The sequence below is a fragment of the Octopus sinensis genome, linkage group LG6, assembly GCF_006345805.1.
Source record: "Octopus sinensis linkage group LG6, ASM634580v1, whole genome shotgun sequence".
Taxonomy (NCBI): Eukaryota; Metazoa; Mollusca; class Cephalopoda; order Octopoda; family Octopodidae; genus Octopus; species Octopus sinensis.
The window spans coordinates 25,303,154-25,328,275 of record NC_043002.1 but is presented as its reverse complement, the minus strand read 5'-3'; the positions used below and the strand labels follow the sequence as shown (position 1 = coordinate 25,328,275).

Genomic DNA, 25,122 nt, shown 5'->3' with positions numbered 1-25,122 from the left:
TTACCCTTTTACTGGACTGAGGTTATGCAGGGATACACTATGCTACTGGTGTATCCCTTTGTTTTTAGAACAGAAATTTTGAATACTGGCATATGTACTGTTACAGCTGATTGTATTTCCTACTCACTAACAACTCAAGTCTTCTCCCTCCTATGAGAAAGTGACAGGTAATCCTAGAAAGAGCAGTATAACCCTTTTTAAAGATACCTGTCAGCCCACCAAACTGCAAACTAACAGCCCATTCTGTTCTATCTTGTAGATGTTCAGATTGGCCATTAACACTCTCACTGGCCTATAAAGAAAAGCCTATAAAATGGAAATACACCTGCTAGAAACAACAGTTTCATCTCCCTCAAGTCATACTCTACCATCTTAAAAATAGAACACATAGTACAATATAGTTTTAGACACATTTCGTAAATTCATTTAATGTCCATTTTTCACTGCTGGTATGGATTAGATGATGAGTTATCTGAGGTAAGATTCTATAGCTGGATGTTCTTCCTGTCACTAACCCTCACCTATTTTGCCACATAAGGGATTTCTCTTTAATCCAGAGGTCTTCATAAGTGTAGAATGACTGGTCATAATATCAACAAAAATACTAATATTTACCATGGTATTGTTGAAGCAGTATCAAGTGTGGAGAACATTCACACACACACGTGATGGGCTTCCTACAATTTCTTGTCTGCTAAATTCATTTACAAGGAATTGGTCACCCTGGGACTATAGCAGAAGATATTTGCTCAGTGGGACTGAACCTGAAAACACATGGCTATAAAACAATCTTCTTAACCACACAGCTACGCCTGCACCTATCCACAGTATGTCTGAGAAAAAGATGGGAATGTCACCGCTGGAATGCTTCTGACTACAGGTCTACTTGAGCAGAACAAACTTGAAGGCTAACTAACAACAACAACCAGCAACTAATTCATAAAAAAAAACAACCACCTTAACTGGTAATTAAGAATAGTACATTGTTGTTGACAGGTGTAAGGATGGCTGTAAAGTTTTCTTCATAATCACCTGCTTTTAAATTTGATTCTAGTTCATGCCTCACTACATGGCATCTTAGACAAGTGTCTTCAACTAGAGTCTTTAGCTGACAAATGCCTTGTAAACAAAATTGGAGAATGGAAACTGTTCAGAAAGCCATTGTCTGTGTGCATATATATGTTTGTCTTTCCATGTCTTCACATTAACATTGTTTAGGATGCAATGTTGTTTACATCTCCCATAAACAATTCATACTGTATAGTTCAATGGTTCCACCGGTTTCGATGTGTGAAGAAACAGTAAAATAAAAATACCATTTAAAAAAAAAAAACAGACAAGAGTTGACGAGATGAGAGGCATCCAGCCATTGAATACTGCTTTAATAATTTTTGTCCAACTCATGCCAGCATGAAAAAAGTTGATGATGAAATGCTATTGGAGGCTAAATCCAGTTAATTTACGTAACCCTTTAGCATTCAGATATTACTCTATCAAATGCGAAGCTTATTCATTCACATTGTTTTGAATTAATCACGTATTATCTCATAACTTTGAAATTTTAATGAGGTGATTATTTATTTTTAGAATGACATTGTACAGTAGGTGTAAGAGGCCAAATCTGGCCAGTTTAAAAACAAATTAACTGATAAAATATTTCTAGCCCTGATCAACCTCTCTTCGCTGAGAACATTTTAAGTCCTTTTGATACTGAACCACTGTCCCTGGTTCTATGATACAAATTTCTTGTTTAAAGACGATCTAAATTAACACCTTTCATCAAAATTTCATGCTAATTTGTTCCAAACACCAGCTTAACCTTTTCGTTACCATATTTCTGTTGAGATGCTCTATTTCTTTCAATTAATTTTAAATATAACAAAGAATTTAGTAAAATAACTTAGTTATCATTAAGCTGGTGTTAGGAACACAAATTGTGACTAAGGTTTGGTGGAAGATTTTAATTCAGAACTCTGTACTACAGAGCCAGAGGCGGTTTCAGGCGGGTTGGTATCAAAAGGGTTAATAATGACAAGGTTATTGTATTAAATTCTTTGTTATTTTCAAAACTGAAACAAGGATAATGTAATTCAACAGAAATATAGTAACAGAATTAGAAGCTGAAATATTTCGTGGTGGTACTGTAGAGCAGTGTTACTCAAAATTTTTAGCTAGCACTATTTTTCTTTCACCAACATTTTTCTCAATTCCATCCTACTTTAATCCATATACATGTAATATCAGGCCATTTAGTTCTTGGTTCTAGTTAGATGTGAGTGACTACTTAATGCAGCACCACCCTTACTATAAGTGAATACTATAAGCATAGGTGATGTTATATTTGGTTTTGTTTATTATTCACATTTCAAAGTCTAGTCTATTATTTATTGTTAATGTTGTTGTGACTGTAGCTAACAAGCAGTTTATTATAACATTACATTTAACCCTTTTGATACCAACCCGCCCAAGACCTGTGATACAGACTTCCTGTTTTAAGGTAATTTAAATCAAAACCTTCTATCAAAATTTCCTGTACATTTATGTTCCAAAGACTAACATAATAATGTGAAAGTTATCTTACTAAATCCTTCATTATTTTCAAAATTAACAGAAACAAACTCAGTGTATTTCAACTGAAATATAATAAAAGAAGGGTTAAACTTTTTTTCAAGCAAATTTTTAAATAGGAACCAAAACTAAAATCACTGAAGAGAAGCATCTGTTACCAACTTTCTCCCTGCTCCAATAAGTGCTTTGTCCCCAGTACTCATACAAAATTTTCCACTGCCCATTAGGGAGTGAGGATATCACTCATCTTGGGGAACACTGCTATAAAGAAGTTAGTTGAGTGATTGTATAAACATTGCATAGTTGGTTTAGATCAGGGGTTCTCAAACAGATTCCATATAAGATTTTAGGCATCCACAGATGCAATATAGTAAATTAAGGATCCATGGTTATTTCTTAGGGGCCATGAGAAAACTGTTTCAGACCAGTAAAATTTATGTACAATAAATTGGTTATATGTCCACAATATACAAAATATTTTAACAATTTTTATACAAGTCCTAATAACATTTAATTATAGAAATACAGTAGGATTTTTTAAATATCAAATGGCTATGGGGGTCGAGCAAATTAAAATAGGAATTAAAGAGGTCCATACGTAAAAAATGGTTGAGAACCCCTGGTTTAGATAGAACACATTTTGTCAACCAGACAAATTCAAGCAATAGTGTCTAATAGTGCCTAAAGTTACAAAATGATAATAGTTGCTGTAGAGAAGTTTTAGAAGAGTGGTATCCAAAACATTTTTCAAAATTTCACCCACCTTGGCACTCAAGCCATATTCCAAGCATCCCACCCACTCACTCACTACCACATATATAGGCCATCTTCTGCATCAAATTCAAAACAATTGTATTTCACAAATAAAACTTAACCTAATTAACCCATTATTTTTACATCCATTGTCTCCTTTTGGCCACTCCATCATCACCCCACTTTCCTTCAGTGTTCCCTGGATCTTCTAACCCCCACCAAAGGGATAGTACCATTCACTCTGGGAATCATTGCTTTAGATTCATTACAATATGATTATTAGGTGAACACCTTCACATATAGCTTTCTTAAAATAACAGTTTCACATGTGGACATATATTTGTATGAAAGTTTGACTGTTATAAATACAATTATGTCCAGAGTATAGATGGAATATATTCTTTATTTATTCCACAATGAAGCGTGCTTTTGTTTTCAAATGTGTATCTGTATTAGTTATATTTCATTACACACACACACACAGATAGCTAGCTAGATAGATAGGAACAGAAAGAATGCGAGTGAGCTTGATTTTATTTTCAAGTGTATTTCTTTTTATTAGCACTACCTCTATTTTATACTATATGCATATGCATGTATGCTCGTATGTGTGTGTGTGTGTGATTATTATAATCACCATTAATTTACATCTGTTTTCCATCTGGTATGGGTTGGACCATGTGTGAATATAAAATGTCTTACATATGTATATATATCACACACATGTAAGACATTTTACATGCACACACACAAACACGCACACACAAATATTTTTCCAACAGGTTGAGTTTTGCCATTTCAGTATCAGCCCATAGTTTCTCTGAGCAAATATTTTTACAGCTGGATGTTCTTTCTAGAGTAACTGTCAACTATTTGATGGCCATTCATATGTACTTAGTTACACACACACACACACATATATATACACACACATGTATATATACACACACACACATATATACATATACATACATATATATACACACACATATATATATACACACACATATATATATACATATATACATTATATATATATATACACACACACTCATATATGCACATACATATATATATGTATACACACACATATATATATATCCTGAGCGTCTGCTAATACTTTGCATGTGCCATGTCCTTGCGTTGTATTTTTTCTTGTGTTTGTTCTTTGTTTTTTTTGAGATTTACTATACACACACACACATATATACCATGTTTCCCCAAAAATAAACCCTACCATGGTTTTTTTAGGATATTTTTAATATAAGCCCTACCCCGAAAATACGACATAGTAAAAAATGCATCAGCTTGTTAGCAAGGCCATGTAATACTTGCAAAATAAACTAACTACTGCAGCTTGGTTAAAGTAGATGACTCCCTTGTCCCCCAGTGCAAAAAGAAAGAGTTATTTCGTGGAGTACAAGAAAGGAATTCTGGAAGAGTCACATAACAAGAAAGTTATGGCTTTCTGTAAGGAGAAGATATTGGATCTCCAAATGGTTTGTAAATGGTGAGCAGAGTATGATAATTTCAGCAGACCGGTGGATGAGGGAAGTGCTAAGAAGCACAAGTGTGGATCAGGTCGACAACCATTATTTTTGGAGCTGGAAGATAACACCTCAGGATGGGTTGCTGACAAAAGTACAAAGGCTTTGGTTGTACACAGGGCTGATGTTCGAGAATTTGCTCTTGCAATGGCACCACAGTTGGATATAACCCCAGAGATATTCAAAGCATCACCTCATTGGTTGGATAACTTCCTTCAGCAATATGAGCTCTCTCTCTAGGAAGATCAACAACACTATTCAAGCCAGAGGATGCTGAAATGATTCAATGTGCACTTGCATTCAAGTCCTTTGTTGATGGCATTGACTTTTCTAAATACAGTCTCTCCAATATAATTGCTACAGATGAGACTGCAGTATTCATGGGCCAAGGATTTAAAACAATTGAACAGATAGGTGCCACATCAATCTATGTTGCCTCAATGGATTATGAAAGTGCAAGAGTTACTTGTATTTTAGCAATTCAACTTGATGGAACAAAAGTCCCAACAGAATGAGTTTCGGGCATTTATGTCCTTGAAACGGAAAAGGCTTGGTGCACACAAGCTGTTATAAGAAAATGGGTTAATTATATATATATCATCATCATCATCATCATCGTTTAGCGTCCGTTTTCCATGCTAGCATGGGTTGGACGGTTCTACTGGGGTCTGTGAAGCCAGAAGGCTTCATCAGGCCCAGTCAAATCTGGCAGTGTTTCTACGGCTGGATGCCCTTCCTAACGCCAACCACTCCGTGAGTGTAGTGGGTGCTTTTTACGTGCCACCCGCACAGGTGCCAGACAGAGCTGGCAAACGGCCACGAACAGATGATGCTTTTTATGTGCCACCGGCACAAGGGCCAGGCGAGGCTGGCAACAGACACGAAACGGGGCGGTGCTGGCAACGGTCGCGAAACGGAAGGTTCTCTTACATGCCACCGGCACTGGTAACACATCTGCAATTTCCATTGATCGATTTCCATTCTGATCCTCACTTGCCTCAACGGGTCTTCACAAGTAGAGTTTCGACATGCCACCGGCACTGGTAACACATCTGCAATTTCCATTGATCGATTTCCATTTCTGATCCTCACTTGCCTCAACGGTCTTCACAAGTAGAGTATCGACATGCCACCGGCACTGGTAACACATCTGCAATTTCCATTGATCGATTTCGATTCTGATCCTCACTTGCCTCACAGGTCTTCACAAGTAGAGTTTTGTGTCCCAGAAGGGAAGGTATGCATACGTAGGCTGGCTCCATCCCAAGTAGAAGGCCACGGGTTATGGACTCACTTGTCCTGCCGGGTCTTCTCGCGCACAGCACACTTCCATAGGACTCGGTCTCTAGTCATTTCCTCAGTGAGACCTAAAGTTCGAAGGTCGTGCTTCACACACCCTCGTCCGGTTTTCCTGGGTCTGCCTCTTCCACAGGTTCCCTCAACCGCTAGGGTGTGGCACTTTTTCACACAACTATCTTCATCCATTCTCGCCACATGACCATACCAGCGCAATCGTCTCTCTTGCACACCACAACTGATGCTTCTTAGGTCCAGCTTTTCTCTCAAGGTACTTACACTCTGTCGATTATGAACACTGACATTACACATCCATCGGAGCATACTGGCTTCATTTCTTGCGATCTTACGCATATCCTCAGCAGTCACGGCCCATGTTTCACTGCCATGTAGCATGGCTGTTCGTACACACGCATCATACAGTCTGCCTTTCACTCTGTGCGAGAGGCCTTTTGTCACCAGCAGGGGTAAGAGCTCTCTGAACTTTGCCCAAGCTATTCTTACTCTAGCAGTTACACTTTCAGCACACCTGCCCCCGCTGCTGACTTGGTCACCTAGGTAACGGAAACTATCAACTATTTCTAGTTTTTCTCCCTGGAAAGTGATGGAAGTTGGTCTCAGAGCATTTTCAGTGTTTATTGTTCCTGAGCATCTGCCACATACAAAAACCATCTTCCTAGTTAGCCTTCCTTTGACATTGCTGCACTCTCTTATGTGTCCATAGCTTACACTTGGTGCATCTTATAGAGTTTCTCTACCTACACCTTTTCTACAGATCGAGCAGGGCCATCTACCTGAAGGCATGTGTGATTTGTCTACCTTCCTACTGATTACGACTTTGGTTTTAGCTAGATTGACTCTGAGGCCCTTCGATTCTAATCCTTGTTTCCACACCTGAAACTTCTCCTCCAGTTCTGATAGCGACTCAGCAATTAGAGCAAGGTCATCAGCATAGAGGAGCTCCCAAGGGCATCCTGTCTTGAATTCCTCCGTTATTGCCTGGAGGACTATGATAAATAGGAGGGGGCTGAGTACTGAGCCTTGGTGGACCCCTACCTCTACCCGGAATTCTTCACTGTACTCGTTTCCAACCCTCACCCTACTAGCAGCGTCCCTATACATGGCCCGCACAGCTCTCACTAACCATTCATCTATCCCTAGTTTCCTCATTGCCCACCAGATAAGGGATCGGGGGACCCTGTCGAAGGCTTTCTCCATGTCAACAAAAGCCAGGTACAGGGGCTTATCTTTGGCTAGGTATTTCTCCTGCAGCTGCCTTACCAGGAATATAGCATCAGTAGTACTTTTCCCTGGCACAAACCCAAACTGCATCTCATCTAAACTAACTCTCTCTCTAATTAGTTGGGCTATGACCCTCTCCGTAACCTTCATCACCTGATCCAACAGCTTGATACCTCTGTAATTATTTGTATCTAGGGCGTCACCTTTACCTTTGTAGCAGTTGACTATTATGCTGCTACACCAGTCATTGGGTATGACTCCTTTGTGTATCACCTGATTAATTATATGGGTGACTAGGCTATAGCCGACACTACCAGACATTTTGAGCATCTCTGCAGTGATTCCTGATGGGCCTGGGGCTTTTCCTGTCTTCATGCTTCTAATTGCCTTAGCTACCACGGAACTATCAACTCGGATAGCTGGTCCCTCTGTTGGGTCAACATTCGGCAGACTCTCTTTATCCCATTCATTTTCTTTATTCAGCAAACTTTCATAGTGGCATCTCCAAGCCTCTCTCTTTGCATCCTCATTTAGCGCAAGTGAACCATCTTCCATGCGAACACACTTCTCTCCTACCACATCACGATTCTCTCTCACACACTGTCTTGCAACGCGAAACACCTCCAGTCTTTGGTCCTCACGGCGCAGAACATTGGCAAATTTTTCTTATCTGCTTCCCCTCTGGCTAAATAAACCTGTCTCTTAGCTTCTCTTTTGGCTGTCTGATACAATTCCCTGCTACCACCCCCTTTTTCCAGACCTTCCAAGCCTGTCTCTTTTCTCTAATAGCCCTGTCTACAATATTGTTCCACCACCACGTTATTCTAGGTCGAGAGGGACTTTGCACCAGCCACAGATCTGGTCAGTGGCTCTCAGCAGGTTGTCCCTTAGAAACGTCCAGCTGTCTTCTACCCCCTGTGATGCTCTATCCCCTTCTACTTCGTCAGAGGCTTCAAGTAATATGTCTCTAAATCTCTGTCCATTTGCAGGATCTTTAAGCTTCCAGATCCTTCTTCTCCATATTGTCGTCTTCTGGTTGTCCTCCTAGTCCTGATCCTAAAGTCACTAACTACCAGTCTATGTGTGGGGTACATTCTTCACCTGGGAAGGTTTTGGCATTTATAAGCAGCCATCTCTCCCTTTGCCTTGCAAGGATGTAGTCAATTTGGCTGGTATGTTGGCCCGATCGGTAAGTGACTAGGTGGCTGGTAGGTTTCCTGAAGTTAGTGTTGCAAATCATAAGATTATTTGCATCGCAGAACTCCAGCAGCCTGGTTCCCTCCTCGTTTCGGGAGCCATAGCCATAGCCTCCATGTACGCCATGGAAGCCCCCAGCATGTCGTCCAACGTGACCATTGAAGTCACCAGCCACAAAGATAAGGTCTCTGTCGCTCGTCAACGAGGTAGTCTGCAGTAGAGTGTCATAGAATCGGTCTTTCTGTCCATCGGGTAGCCCCGACTGAGGAGCATAGGCTGATATAATGGTTGCTAAACTATGATGAAGCACTAATCTAATCTTAAGTATTCTGTCACATACTCTGATTACCTCAATTACTTTATCTACCCATTTCTCAGCGATAAGTATACCCACGCCACCAACCCCGTCAGTGTTCCCTGCCCAGAGAATCTTGTACCTGCGTTCCTTGCCTGTGATATATATACACATATATAAAAAGCACCCACTACACTCTCAGAGTGGAAGAGCATTGAGATATAGAAACTCTGCCAGACCAGGCTGGAGCCCAGTGAAGCCTCTGGCTCTCCAGACCTCAAACTGTTCAACCCATGCCAGCATGGAAAATGGACATTAATCAATGATGATGATGATGATATATATAAACACACACACATACATACATAATACATACATACATAATACATACATACATATATATATTATATACACATCAGGCAATACAAAACTACCTCATTGAGGTCTAGAAGAAGGGTTAATTATTATGGCTTCATCTTTTCTCATGTATCCTCTTATTAATTTCTGTTAAGGGACTGTGGGTACGCTGGGGCACTGATTTCAAGAGCATAGCTGGTTATCTCAATTCCCAGTACTTATTCTATTGAATCTGGAAAGATGAAACCAAAGTCAACTGGAGTTGCATTTGAACTCAAAACAATAAAGCAGCATAACTAAATACTACTGCTTGTCTTAAAGCGGTGACTGAAAAGGTTGGTAACAGAAAGGGCATATGGCCAGAAAACACTGCCTCAAAAAGCCCAGTGTATCCTATACCGATTTGGAAAACTAGATGTAAAAACAATGACAATCCTCTGTTACTTGTTTTAGTCAATGGAATGTGGCCATGATGGAGCAATACTTTCAAGGGTTTTAGTCAAACAAATTGACCCAGTAATTAGCTAAGTCTGGTACTTATTCTTTTAGTCTCTTTTGTTCAACTGCCAAGTTACAGGGTTCTAAACAAACCTGCACCAGTTTTCAAGTGACATTTGTCCAAGGTGCCACACAGTGGGACTGAACCCCAAAACCACATGGATGCAATACAAGCTTCTTAACCACACAGTCATAGTGAAGATAATTTGTCCAATGTTCTGCTGATTCTGTTGAGCAGTTTTTTCATGAAGGGCATACAACATAACCAATGGCTAGTTAGCATGTTAAAAGATTTGTTGCCCTCACCTTGGCCCATCCACAAAGAAAACCAACATTTGTTGTGCAGTTTTGACACAGCAAAGAACGTGTGTTTTTGTTACCATTTGAGATTATTGGAGAGTGTTAGGGTTATCATTTATAAAATGTGTGACAATTTGAGCTAAATATTATTTAAATATAGATATATATTTACTGGAGATGTCTTCCATAGTCCCTAATACTAACAAGCAAATTAAGATCATTGCTTGCTTTATTGCATTTTTTAGTCTCTCTCTCTTTGTTTCTTTTCACCCTTTAGCATTTAAACTGGTCATATCCAGCTAAAATATTCTACCTGTTTTATGCTCAAACTGGCCTCTCTGACCTTACTCTACAATGTCTTTCTAAAACTAAACAATCAAATCATTGAAATCTTGAAGGTATAAAATATTGTATGAATAATTTCAAAACAACATGAATAAATAAGCATTGTATTTGACAGACTAATCTGAATGCTAAAAGGTTAAATAAACTTTTCAAAGTTTCAATCTTATTTTATTGTTACTCAAACAAAATGAGAACTTGATGGTCAACATACATGTTTTCCGTAGCACCTGTATCAAATATTAGTGTAGGAAAGAGTTCAATACATTGTCTTTAGTACAGCACAAATTATAGTAGATACTACTGTCACAACTTGCCTACACTTATAATAGGTATGGAATGACATGGAGAGAGAGGAGCTCAGTGCTAAGAGTTACCATGTTTCCTTGGGCATTCAAATGTAAATAATTTTTTTCTGATAATTCATGCAGATTAACACATTTCTACAATCTTCCAATCAAAGCTAACATGAAAATATATTGGCTGTTTTGGGATTTAATTTCTTTCATCAACAGCCAAGTGGACCAGAGAAGAGATCACGACATGGTTGCTCAATCTGCTAGAGATAACAGCTAAATTTCCCTTATATTACATTGTACTGTCTTAAAAAAAGGGATAATGAATAATGCATGAGGGTTGACCTAAGAATAAAAACAATAGTAAAGGACAAACAAGCAATGCTGTTCCTCATGGTTAGATCCACAGAATCCATGCAGTTAATAGTTTGAAGTAACAAGCTAAAGGCTGAAAATTTTATAGCAAATTCCACTTTTATCTTATTTCCTCTATTATCAGTTACTAAATATTTGCAGCAGCAGCAACTGCCACAGCCACCACTGCCGTCACCATTGTCATCGTCATCATCATTTTAATGTTCACTTTTCCATGCTTGTTGCAGTAGATTTTCTCTGGGCCACCACTCTGAAGGGGTTTAGTTGAATAAATCAACCCCAGGACTTATTCTTTTTAAACACCTGGTACTTATTCTGTAAGTCTCTTTTGTCAAACTGCCAAGTTATGGGGGACATAAACAAATCAACACTGGTTGTCAAGCAGTGGGGTAGGACAAACACAAAGACACATACACACATAGGCATTACATATATATATAATGGGCTTCGCCCAAGGTGTTACACAGTTGGACTGAACTCAAAAGAAAAGAAAAACAAAAAAACCACAAGGTACTGTCAGTGAGAGGTATATCACTAGTGTGATTATAGCAAACATGTATGTAAAGCAAGTGACATAAATGCAACCTCCTCTCTAACAACTAAACCATAAAATATATGGAATCTGCATAGACACCAGCTGACTAAATGGCAGCAACAGGCAGGCAATAAATAAATAAATTATGAAGAGGAAAATAGAAAAAGAAGTCAAGACAAAATAAAAGTTTAAAAAAAATGCAAACTGAATAAACAAAACAATAATAGATACCTGCAGAAGAAATACCAAATGTATGTTTATACCATGTATATCTCAGATTTTAGACTAGTTCCACTATATCCCTGTATGTTGTAAGAAGTGATTAAAGAAGGTTGGTACCAGGAAGAGCATCAAGCCATAAAACTCTGTCTAAAATGTTCCAACCATGCTAGACCATAAAAGAGGTAAATGGATGTAAAAATGATGATGGTGATAATGCAGAAGTTTGTACATGTATTTTCCCTTCAATCTTAAATTAAGCCTAAAAAATAATTAATGTAATTATATAATGTATAAATTGCAAATGATGCTATGAATATATTCCTTATTTGACCAAATCAAGTTGAATTGAGGTCACCACTCGAGGAAATGTGAGATAAGAAACTAGATTAGACAAGTGGTTTGGGGTTTAGCCTCACTGCACAGAACTTTGGGCATCTCCTAATGTACATGCATGTCCACATGTGTATCAGTGTGTTTGATTTGTGCAGAGCAACAAATGTTGATATTGTCATTTTTACTGTCAAGAAATCATCTGCCACTTTTGCACCTTTGAGATGCATGAAGTAAGAGATTTATTACTTGAACTATAGGTAAAGATTAGTAACAAGAATGGCATACAGCTGTAAAACAACATCACAATCATAATATTCACTAGCCCATGCTAGCATGGAAAAGCATACAAAAAATAAAAACAGTTTTCAGTTAGTGTAGGTCAATATACATTTCAAGGCATGCAGCTTAAGCAATGCAGATACAAATGACTTAATCTGATTATAGAATTCTAGGGGTACATGTAAAAAAAAAAAATGGATAATAAAATATAGCAGGCCACTGCTGGACATAACCCTCTTCAAGCCTAAAGGTCTGGTCATATCATTGACTTGTTAGTAAAGTTGCAGTAACTTGATGCTGGTTAGGTGCTTTGTCAGCCATAATATTTATTTTGAAATAATGCAAAGTAAAATGCAGGATTGTGAATTGAACCTATGATCTTATAATCACATGTAGCAAAGCATCAATTAAGAAGGGTCTGATAGTTGCAAGAAACACACTTATATTCTCTTTCAAACATGTTATACATGCCTGCATTCACTCTAAGTTTTAAAAAGATAAACAAGTAACCACCATCACCACATCCATGGTAATTTTAACATCCACTTCTCTATGCTTGCATGACTCAGATGAGATTCTTTGAGACAGATGCTTTTTCCTGTTACTAATCTTCATTTGTTTCCAAGCAAAACAATACCCCCACTCCCCCGGGTCTTCAAACATAAACAGCACAACAGAAGGGCTTGTTTCCATGGAAGATTGCAAACAAATGTCATCACTTGTATGATGGAGACACCTATCCACACCCACATAAAAAGGAATTAAAGGTAATGCTATGCCAATTCATAATAATCCTTATTATTATTATTATTATTACTGATATTTTATATATATATATAATATATATATATATATATATATATATATATCCACCCATTCTAGCATGGAAAGCAGATGTTAAATGACGATATACACACACCACAACCTCACCCGCGCGTAGAGCGGGTCACCTTAAGCTAGTATATATATATATGTGCATACATGCTTATGTATATACATGCTTATGTATATACATATGTACACACATATATATTATCATCTGTGCTGGTACTGCATAAAAAGCACCCAGTACACTCTGTAAAGTGGTTGGCATTAAGAACATCCAGCCATAGAAGCTTTGCCAGAATACAGACAATGGAGCCTATCCAGCCCCCAGTCTTACAAGCTCTGGCCAAACTGGCCAACCCATGCCAGCATGGAAAATAGACATTAAATGATGTTGATGATGATACACACATACACAATGAGCTTCACCAGGTTTCTATCTACAAATCCACTTTGGTTTGCTTGAGACTATATTAGAGGACTTGCCCATGGTACTATGCAGTGGGACTTAACCCAAAGCCATATAGTTGGGAAGTGAACCTCTTCACCATACAACCATACCTGCACCCATTTTTATTATTTAATTTTATATAAAAATCCAATATATATAAAAAAAACCAAAAAAAACAAGAATTATAATCATTTAATACAAAAATCATTTACAAGGAAAGGTAATTGATAAACAAAATGCTTTACTCACTTAAAGCGTTTGTAGAAATTGTCAATACACTGTGGTCGATTATAAACAGCAAGAATAATAATAATAGCAGCAGAGGACACTTCGGTGAGTTGAGTTCCATGAAATACTAAAAATAAGCCAATACTTTGTATAATCCAGCAGAGAATTTTTTTTGATCGGATATCAGTGACTGGTCCAAATCGATAGGATAAAAAGAATGATAGTACACCAGTTACTGTGAGGTAAACTAGAAGAGAAATCCAGTACTCTTTGGTCAACAGGAACATATTCTGGTAGAACCAATGAAGTGTGTAAAATATTCCAGATATTCCGGACAGAAGAAAAGCAGCTGTAACGACTTTCTAAAATAGAAATAACATCATAAGTGTAAACAGGAGTGAGTGTACATGAGAGAGAAAGAGAGAGAGAGAGAGAGAGACAGAGAGAGAGAGAAAGAGAGAGAGACAGAAAGATTAAGAAATAGAGCATGAGAAAGAAAAAGAGGGAAAGGGAAAGAAATTCACATGGATATCATCATCAGTATTTTAACATTCATTTTTCCTTCCTTTCATTGCTTAGACAGAGTTTATTGAGGAAGATTTTCTATGGCTGGATGCTCTTCCTGACACCAAAAAACTGTAATATTTCCCTATGGTTTGACATGTTTTCACAGAATATTGGAAATGAATGACATTCATTTACAACAATCACATGGTGTCAAGACAAGATACACGAACACACACACACACACACACAGTGGGCTTCTTACAGTTTCTGCCAACCAAATCCATTACAAGGCATTGAAATTAGAGAAAACATGCCCAAAGTGCCTTGCAGTGAAACTGAACCTGAGACCACAAAGTTGGGAACCAAACACCTTAACCACACAGTTACATCAGCACCTATATATTCAATTATATGTGAGCAAAATGTACATGGCAAAATCAATAAGGCTTTTTGACAACCAGGCATAGGAGTGGCTGTGTGGTAAGTAGCTTGCTTACGAACCCCATTTCTCTGGGTTCAGTCCCACTGCATGGCATCTTGGGCAAGTGTCTTCTATTATAGCCTCGGGCTGACCAAAGCCTTGTCAGTGGATTTGGTAGACGGAAACTAAAAGAAGCCCGTCGTATATATGTATGTGTGTATATGCTTTTGTGTGTCTGTGTTTGTCCCCCCAACATCGCTTGACACCGATGCTGGTGTGTTTACGTCCCCATAACTTAGCGGTTTGACAAAAGAGACTGATAGAACAAGTACTAGGCTTACAAAGAATAAGTCCTGGGGTTGATTTACCCGACTAAAGGCAGTGCTCCAGCATGGCCACAGTCAAATGACTGAAACAAGTAAAAAAAAAAGAGAACCAACTTAGGTGAGTTGGGGTATAGTAATTTACTTCCTATCACTGCTCCTACTATGCAGTGTTCATGGCCAAATCACATTTATTGACATTGAGCATGTGCAGAGTAGAGGTCTCTCAGATATCAATTAAGGAGGTAGCAAACATATTTCATTGTTATAGGAGAAATGAGAAACAGAAACAATGCTGATATATTTTTAGGCAAAATGTTGTGTGAAAGGAAACAGATAAGGACGATATGTGCTGTGCCACTGTAGGTGAACACTGATCATGCATATATAGGTTTGGGTTAGAATTTTTGATTAAGACTTGCAGTTGTGCATGCACACAGGTCTCCTCATCTCCACATCACTTATGTTTATCCAAGAAAAATGTAACTGATTTGGGTTAATATTGCTTGGCATAAATGTTGTTACAGAAGTTACTGTCTGAATGTAAAGAGCTGGAACAAATGCTGTTAGATATATTGCAACAGTCTCAAACAGTTCCATCAACTTAATGTTCTGGACTGGTACCTTTTTTTTCTCTCTTTCAAACCCAAAAGAATGAAGGGCAAAGTTGACCATGTCAGGATTTGCACTCAAATACAGAGTCAGAACAAATACCTAGCCAGAGCTCTAACAACTGCCAATCTGCTGCCTTAATTTTAACTGCATGGGAGCTGAATATACTCAGTTCCATGCAGGTGCACTCAAGATTAGGAAAGCAAGTTAACCTGTTTTTGACAGTGAAGTTCTTTCCAAAATTATTCACACTTCATATGATTTAGTATGCACATTTTATTTTTACTGGACAATGTAAAGCAGTTGCAAGAACTATTTGCATATGATTAATGCATTACATCACCAGCAAAAATTTAATCAGTGCACTGAGGGTCAAAGATGATAATCATGATGATTATCATTCATATAAACACAATAAGTATTGATATGTTTCAAAAGAAATGATTTTCTATCGGCAGGCCTTACCTTTGAAATCATCCGACTCATGAAGAATAATATAATCAGCACAGAAAAAATAATTCCAAGTACAGTTCCCATCAGATAATGAAATGAAGAATTTCTGTGAAAATGCAAGGAAGATTAAAAAAATAATCAGTGTCAATAATCAAACATAAGCAGAATATGTCCAGATGCTACTATCCTATACCTGCCCCATACAGTTTTACAACTGTATCTACGAATTTGGATATATTCATACAGTTCTTGAAATATGTCTTCTTCGTTTTTGTTTTTTATTGGTTTCAGTCATTGTGTTGTGGCCATGATGGAGCACCACTTCAAGCACATCGACAATTTCAGCAATTGTTAAGCATTTACTTTATCACTCTCAGAAGGATGAAATTGAGATTTGAACTCAGAACATAACCAAATATCATGATGTTTAATGTCCAACAATGTATCAAACCTGTCACTACCATGTGCATATATATATACTAGCAGTGATACCTGGCATTGCTTGGGATTAAAGTGGCACAGCTTTTTCATTGTTTTACTTCTTTCGGTCATGTGACAGAAGCTGTTCTCTGCACATTTTCAGTGTTTATAGCACTATATATATATATATATAGTGAAAGTAATAAAAATGAAAGTAGTATATATATATACAAAGTGAAATTATTAATAGCAAACCCTATTAAAACTGAAAGTATTATCTCACATAACAATAGAGATGTTGTTTCATTTTTGACCTGTAATACTGAAATGAGATAAGAGATTGCTCTGAGCTCACATTAGGCAAGAAGTTGAAAATCTTTTTGGCCCATGACACTGCATGGACCCTAAGTAAGGCATGAGTAAGAGTTGAATGAAATCGGTTGGGTAGTTTTCGAGTTTTAGTGATGCACACATACAGACACACACACATTCTCAATTTTATAAATACAGATATAAACATGCTCCCATTTATCTTTCATTACAAATATATAGTTTCATTGTTAGTCAAAAGAAATTGATATTATGAAATATTGAAGCAATAAGGAAATCCCAATGCTGAACTTTTGACCAATAAATCACAATTTAAAACAGGTCTACAGTCATTGAGTTAAACCTTTGAACAAGACACATTATTTTACATGTCTTGGTCAGCATAATTGGAAAATAGATATCACTTGTTTTGAAGTGAGTGTTTAATAATAAACTCAATGCTTGTGTCTATAATTAATTTGCACTGCAAATATTCAAATTTGCAAAACCATTTCACCTATGTTAACATGAAAAATTAGATGTTAAATAGTTAAAAAAAAAAATTAAATATAGCTAGTTATTGAAAGTAGTTATACATACTGACTCCAGTTGTTTGCATTGATAAACATCAGGATTCCAAGTCCAAAGGTGATGATTAGCCATATTTCAATCCCTAAGACAATAGTGAAAGGAAAGAAAAAAATCCAATCAACAATAGGAACAATTTAATCAAAATACAAGACTCCTTTACAAATGAGGAAACATAACAAAAATGTGATATCTCTTATACTCTTTATCCTATCCCAGAAATCCACATTTATTTTAAGACTAAACTAAGAATCAAGATCCTGCTTAATAAGAGATGTGCACAGTTACCTATATCATATTTAGATAGATATCTAATTAATAGATAAAATGCAAATAACTCCGAAACCCCAAGGTAGCAAATTTGTAGCATTGTACTAAATGCCTTGATATTTCTTTTAATACTCAGTGTACTGAGTTTAAATCGTGCTTAAGTCATCTTTGCCTTTCTTCTTTACAAAGTAAAATAAAAATAAAAAAACAATTCAGAAAAGTAGAGACTATAAAAGTATGCCTTGTGTTATTAGTTCCAACGCTTAGCATTCTGAGTTCAAATCCACCACAGCCTACTTGACTTGTAGATTTAATCTCCAACCAAGTTTAATACCACCATCTGGCACTCTGGGTGCCTTTAGTGGAGTCTACTTGGTTACAAACACTAGGCCAAATCTCTGGTTTGAGGATAACATCTTCCCTCCCATCAGTCCCAGAAGCCCTTTGAAGGGTCATAGGTACTGCCTTCATTCATGACTAAAAAGATTTTTTTAAAATGAGTTTTTGTGGCCTTTAACTGCTTAAACAAAAGTGCAATGGGCTGTGTTGTTATTGTTGCCAGGTTCTTCTGTTCAAACGCTTTGTATCTTGAAAGCCTGGTGGAGAAAGAGACCCTTATTTGACAGACAGGTAAAGGTTAATATCAGGAAGGGCATCCAGTTGTAAAAAAATTCTTCAAACATATTCATCCAACCGGTGTAAACATGGAAAATTGGACATAAAACAAATGAATATATGTGCATGTATGTATAAATACACACAAATCTATAGCTGTCATACATGCACATACGCTTAGACACACACACACTTTTTGGTAATATTGGCTCTTGAAGCACATCACGTAAAGCTATAGTAATAGCATGTAAATAATGGGTTGAAAATCCCTTTTGAGTAAAGTCGAAGGCTGCTCGTGAGCCAATATTCCAAAAAATAATTATTTCACGTTCTCTTGGAAGTTTAATTCTTGACAACAATATGCACACACACACATCTATATCTATTGTACAAAGACAAGTAGTTATTAATAGAGAGTTGTCTCCCCTACATACTTATCCTCATATCTTTTATTAAACATGAAACATTTCGCTAGTTTCATTTCTTACACGCCCATATAAACTTTCTACATCCAGTTGCTCATGACTCACCTACCTTGCACCACCACACTTCTAACATATACTTTTTATATAGTCTGCCTTTTGCTTTAAGACAGAAACTATTTGCTGTCAACAGAGACAACAATACTAAAAAATTTTCCACTTCTTTCTTTTTGGATTTGGTTTGCAAGATTCTTTATATGAGTTCGTGTGTTGAAGCATATTCTGTTGTGTCTGGGGAGAGTCATTCTCTTTTAGTACCTTATTATTTAACACACTCACCAGTAAAATTTCCACTTATTTCGTCTTTTTATTTTCCTAAAATTTTTGTTGCGTCTTGCATGAAAAGGTTGCAAGACGCAACGAAAATTTTAGGAAAATAAAAAGACGAAATAAGTGGAAATTTTACCGGTGAGTGTGTTAAATAATAAGGTACTAAAAGAGAATGACTCTCCCCAGACACTTCTTTCTTATTCTACTGGAAATACACAGCACTAATTAGTTTCTTTTAGCTAAGTAACAGAAATTATCAACTATGTCTGGTAAGCTGGTTGCACAGTTCATGAACTTCATTTCATAGCTGTTCCTATTGATGACTACAGCTGAGATTCATCATCAACATTAACACCATGATTACACTGGGAAACACAAATTTTTGTCCTTGGGTAGTAAATTGTTCTTTCCTGTTTGTTTGCCCCTAACAAGTATGAAAAATAGCAAATATTTCCTTCACATTTTGCTTTTGTTACATTTATTCAAACTCCAAAGAATTCTCTCAACACATGATTACAATGCTCCTCCAGTACTCCTGCTCTTGATCAGAGATGTACATACTACCAGTCACTAAGGAACATACTTAAGTGTTTAAGATCAAGCAACTGACAAGCAAATCTGTGGTATTGAGCAGAATATTTGCTACAACGATACTTCTGCTTCAACCAGTCAGTGCTGAATCTGTCTGAAATGTAATGGAAAATTGGGTAGTCTCAAAACATTGATGTCCAAGTCACAAAAGCTAAGTTTGAAGGGAATAACAGTTATTTCCTTTGGTTTCTAGATAGTGGCAAAAAAAATTTTTTTTTATAGTCGCAGGAGTGGCTGTGTGGTAAGTAGCTTGCTTACCAACCACATGGTTCCGGGTTCAGTCCCACTGCATGGCACCTTGGACAAGTGTCTTCTACTACAGCCTTGGGCCGACCAATATGTATGTATGTGTGTGTATATGTTTGTATCTGAGTTTGTCCCCACCGACATCGCTTGACAACTGATGCTGTTGTGTTTACATCCCCGTAACTTAGCAGTTCAGCAAAAGAAACCGATAGAATAAGTACTAAGCTTACAAAGAATAAGTCCTGGGGTCGATATGCTCGACTAAAGGCAGTGCGCCAGCATGGCCACAGTCAAATGACTGAAACAAATAAATGAGTTATCATTTAACATCAGTCTTCCATACTAGTACATGTTGAACAGTTTAACAGGATTTGATGATTTGGAGGACTGCTTTGGCATGGTTTTTACAGTTCGATGCCCTTTGCAACTGAAATTCATGTTGTTTGTCGGCTTCCCAGAGATCCTAAGGCACCTTCTTCTGTACTTATTAATTGAACTGGCAACGCAGAACTGCACATTCCCCAACTCCCTTTGAACATTGCAAACAAAGGTACTTCCTATATATGCAACTGAGATTGTATGTTCTGATTCAAGCTTGCACTTTGACCCTTGTCGTGTTAACTTTTAGACGGTAAGAAAAGAAAAGAATAGGCTGAGTTGAAAAGAATGTCTCATGGAACTTGTCCCAACTCTGTGTTCTGAGTTCAAATTCTACCAAGGTCAACTTAATCTTTCATCTGTCTGGATTTGATAAGCACCAATCCATGGTAATGGATTTGGCAGAACTGTAAGAATATCAAACTAGATGCCTTGTGGTATTTGTTTATGTTCTTTGTGTTCTGAGTTCAACTGCTGCCACAGCCTATTTGGGTGGTAGACTTAACTCATCTTTAATACCACCATCTGATACATTGGGTATCTTCAACACATTCCATGCTTTTGCAAGCATTTAGGCCAGGTCTCTGGTTTGAGGATAATTTCCTCCCTCTCTTCCACCAGTTTCAGAGGCCCTGTAAAGGTTCAACAGACCTACCTTTCTTCTTGACAAAAAGATAAAGACCTTTCTTCCAGGTATGTAAATTTGTCTGCAACTCTTTAACAAATTTTGCACAGAGCGTCATTCCTACACACACACACACACACACACACACACACACACACACATATTATTCTCCTTTCCTGAGCGTCCAATAACACTGAACTTATTCCACGTCCTTGCATTGTTGTTTTTTCTTACTTGAACATGTTTGGATTCATCATCATCATCATTTAACGTCCGCTTTCCATGCTAGCATGGGTTGGACGTTTTTTAACTGAGGGCTGGTGAGCCAAATGGCTGCACCAGGCTCCAATCTTGATCTGGCAGAGTTTCTACAGCTGGATGCCCTTCCTAACGCCAACTATATATATATATATATATATATATATAATAATAATAATAAACATTGTGTACAGTGCTCAGGTGCACTACAACTCATCTAAAGTGCATATATAATCAGGTGTAGTTTCGACGGATTTCGGAAAGCATGAGGGCCTTAAAGGATGCAGTGTCATGGCAGTCAACAACTGACGCAGGCAGTTTATTCCATGCTTCAGCAACTCTGAGCGTGAAGAAATGTTTCCGAAAGTCATGGGAGCTGTGTTGTTTTCTGACTTTGTAGGCATGTCCACGTGTGTTAGACACATGGAGATCAAAAACGTGTTCAGTGTTGTTATTGGTGAGGTGGTTGACAACTTTGTGGGCGTTTACCAAGTCTGTCGCCAGACGCCGGAGCTTCAGTGAATCCATGCCCAGGGAAACAAGGCGCTCGGAATATGGTAGGTGTCTGATGGAGGGTATGCGTTTGGTTGCACGTCTCTGAACAGATTCCAGGAGGTCAATGTTCTGAGCAAGTTAGGGGTTCCAAACTGATGATGCGAATTCCAAGTGTGGTCGTACCATAGCTGTATACAGTTTTAAATAGATGGCTGGAGAGCAGCTAACAAAAGTCTTGCTGAGTGATGCCAAGACACCCTCGGCCTTCTTGACAATTTTAGAGATATGCTTTGTCCAACGCAAATCACTGCTGACAGTGATGCCTATATAAATTAAATAAGTATTATTACTGTTATTAATAGCAATAATAATGATAATAATAAAGTGGCTAGCAAGTTTACCTTTACAGGTAAAATAGAAACTAAAATCAAATTCAATAGGGTATTTAAATAACACTTGCTACAAACAGAGTCATCACTCCAAAAACACCAATTACTGTTTCTGTTATATTTATTGCACTTACTGTGTGTATATTAATTGTGAGTAATTGGTGATTTTGGAGTAATGGCTCTGTTCATAGCAAGTGATATTTAAATACTCTATTGAATTTGAATTTAGTTTCTATTTTACCTGTAAAGGTGTAAACTTGCTAGTCATTTAATTTTTTCCTTTCATTTGATCTAGTTTCAGCTCACGAGCTGTGGCCAAGCTGGGGCACCGCCATTCAGTGATGCTACATGATTTTACTTCACGAATGCTTTTTAGCAATTGACATTTGGTGCATGAGAGAGTTTGATGCAGCTGCCCTCATCTGCACCTCCTGCCGTGAAGTTGGTTCATCTGGAACACCTGACAGGAAGAGGTCCAACTTTATTTTGAAGACATCTGCATTCACCCCATGCAGGTCTCTCAGGTCCTTCGGGAGGATATTGAAGAGCTGTAGACCTCTGAAGCCCAGGCTATCGCAGTATCTTGTCCTACATCTTGATGGCAAATTTGGAGTCCTTGGCACTATGCAGTGGCGCCCAGTTCTAGTATTTGTGTAACTCTCGATGTCAAAGTTTGGGACAGTTTATTATTATTATTATTATTATTAAAAACGGTAATAATACTTATTAAATTAAATTTATACTAGCTCACAATAAGTTTGTTTTGAATGTCGCGGGGACATTCAAAAGAAAAGGACGCACACCACGTAATGTGGTGAATATTATCAATTGATCCTGACTTCTGTGTTCCACACAAGGTAAGCCAGTTTCTGTTATATTTATTGCATTGGTCATGTGTAATTTAATAGTGAGTAATTGGTGGTTTTGGAGCAATGACTCTCTATCTCTTTACCTTCACTCATTTAATACACTAGGTAATGTAATTGCAATACAATAAAAATCACTTGTGTATTAATAAGTGGGTATTCTAGCAACAGTATATTGGATAGATATTATCCCTTAGTAGGTTGGATTCACAACCCCTAATTTTCTTGGAGTTATATATATATATAGGGTTGGCAACATGTACACAGAAGAATTCAAAGTAGAGGTTGGGGTCCACCAGGGCTCAGTACTCAGCCCCCTCCTATTTATCATAGTCCTCCAGGCAATAACAGAGGAATTCAAGACAGGTTGCCCCTGGGAGCTCCTCTATGCTGACGACCTCGCTCTAATTGCTGAGTCACTATCAGAACTGGAGGAGAAGTTCCAGGTGTGGAAGGAGGGTTTAGAATCGAGGGGCCTTAGAGTCAACCTAGCTAAAACCAAAGTACTAATAAGTAGAAAGGTAGGCAATCCACAAATGTCCTCAGGAAGATGGCCCTGCTCGATCTGTAGAAAAGGCGTAGGTAGAAACTCTATAAGATGTACCCAGTGTAAGCTATGGACACATGAGAGGTGCAGCAATGTCAAAGGAAGGCTAACTAGGAAGATAGTTTTTGTATGTGGCAGATGCTCGGGAGCATTGACCTCCGAAAATCTGCAGAAAACAACTTCCGTCACTTTCCAGGGGGAAAAATTAGAAGTAGTTGATAGCTTCCGTTATCTAGGTGACCAAGTCAGTAGTGGGGGTGGGTGCGCTGAGAGTGTAACTGCTAGAATAAGAATAGCCTGGGCAAAGTTTAGGGAGCTCTTACCTCTGCTGGTGACTAAAGGCCTCTCGCTCAGAGTAAAGGGCAGACTGTATGATGCATGTATTCGAACTGCCATGCTACATGGCAGTGAAACATGGGCCGTGACTGCTGAGGACATGCGTAAGCTCATGAGGAATGAAGCCAGTATGCTCCGATGGATGTGTAATGTCAGTGTACTTACTCGACAGAGTGTTAGTTCCCTAAGAGAAATGTTGTATCTAAGAAGCATCAGTTGTTACGTGCAAGAGAGACGATTGCGATGGTATGGTCATGTGGCGAGAATGGATGAAGATAGGTGTGTGAGAAAGTGCCAATCCCTAGCAGTTGAGGGAACCCGTGGAAGAGGTAGACCCAGGAAAACCTGGGACGAGGTGGTGAAGCACGACCTTCGAACGTTAGGTCTCACCATGGAAATGACCAGAGACCGAGACCTATGGAAGTATGCTGTGCGTGAGAAGACCCGGCAAGACTAGTGAAGCCATAACCCGTGGCCCCTACCTGGGACTTAGTCAGTCCGCCTGTGCATACCTTCCTGCTTGTGACACTTGTGAAGACCTGTTGAGGCAAATCAAATCAAAGTCAAATCGAATCAAGTCAAACCAAATCAAAATAGATGAACATCAATGGAATTTGTATCCTTGTGGTACCAGTGCCGGTGGCACATAAAAACACCATCCGAGCATGGCCGTCTGCCAGCCTCGTCTGGCACCTGTGTCGGTGGCATATAAAAACACCATCCAAGCGTGGCCGTCTGCCAGCCTCGTCTGGCACCTGTGTCGGTGGCACATAAAAACACCATCCGAGCGTGGCCGTTCGCCAGCCTCGTCTGGCACCTGTGTCGGTGGCACATAAAATCACCCACTACACTCTCGGAGTGGTTGGCGTTAGGAAGGGCATCCAGCTGTAGAAACACTGCCAGATCTGACTGGCCTGGTGTAGCCTTCGGGCTCCCCAGACCCCAGTTGAACCGTCCAACCCATGCTAGCATGGAAAGCGGACGTTAAACGATGATGATGATGATGATATATATATATATATATATATATATATATATATATATATATATATATAATAGCTCCAAAGACAACCAGTCTGTGTAGCCTCAACATTAACTTTTACAAAAATTCTCAATGACCATTGATGAAAAACACAGAAGAGCAAATTTCTGATAAATCTGGTTCTACAGAGCCATTAGTGG

At 38.2% G+C, this 25,122-nt stretch overlaps 1 protein-coding gene across 2 annotated transcripts in view; it reads right to left on the bottom strand.

The window, feature by feature from the left end:
- The window catches only part of LOC115212917 (nuclear envelope integral membrane protein 1a), a 42,285-nt gene that overhangs the window by 8,793 nt on the left and 8,370 nt on the right, over window positions 1-25,122 (bottom strand). For both annotated transcript variants that reach the window (XM_029781742.2, XM_029781741.2), the window contains exons 4-6: window positions 17,585-17,657; window positions 16,268-16,361; window positions 13,961-14,301 (exon numbers count right to left, since the gene is read on the bottom strand). In XM_029781742.2, the coding sequence (XP_029637602.1) occupies window positions 13,961-14,301; window positions 16,268-16,361; window positions 17,585-17,657 (508 nt within the window). The remainder of the gene's footprint in view (window positions 1-13,960; window positions 14,302-16,267; window positions 16,362-17,584; window positions 17,658-25,122) is intronic.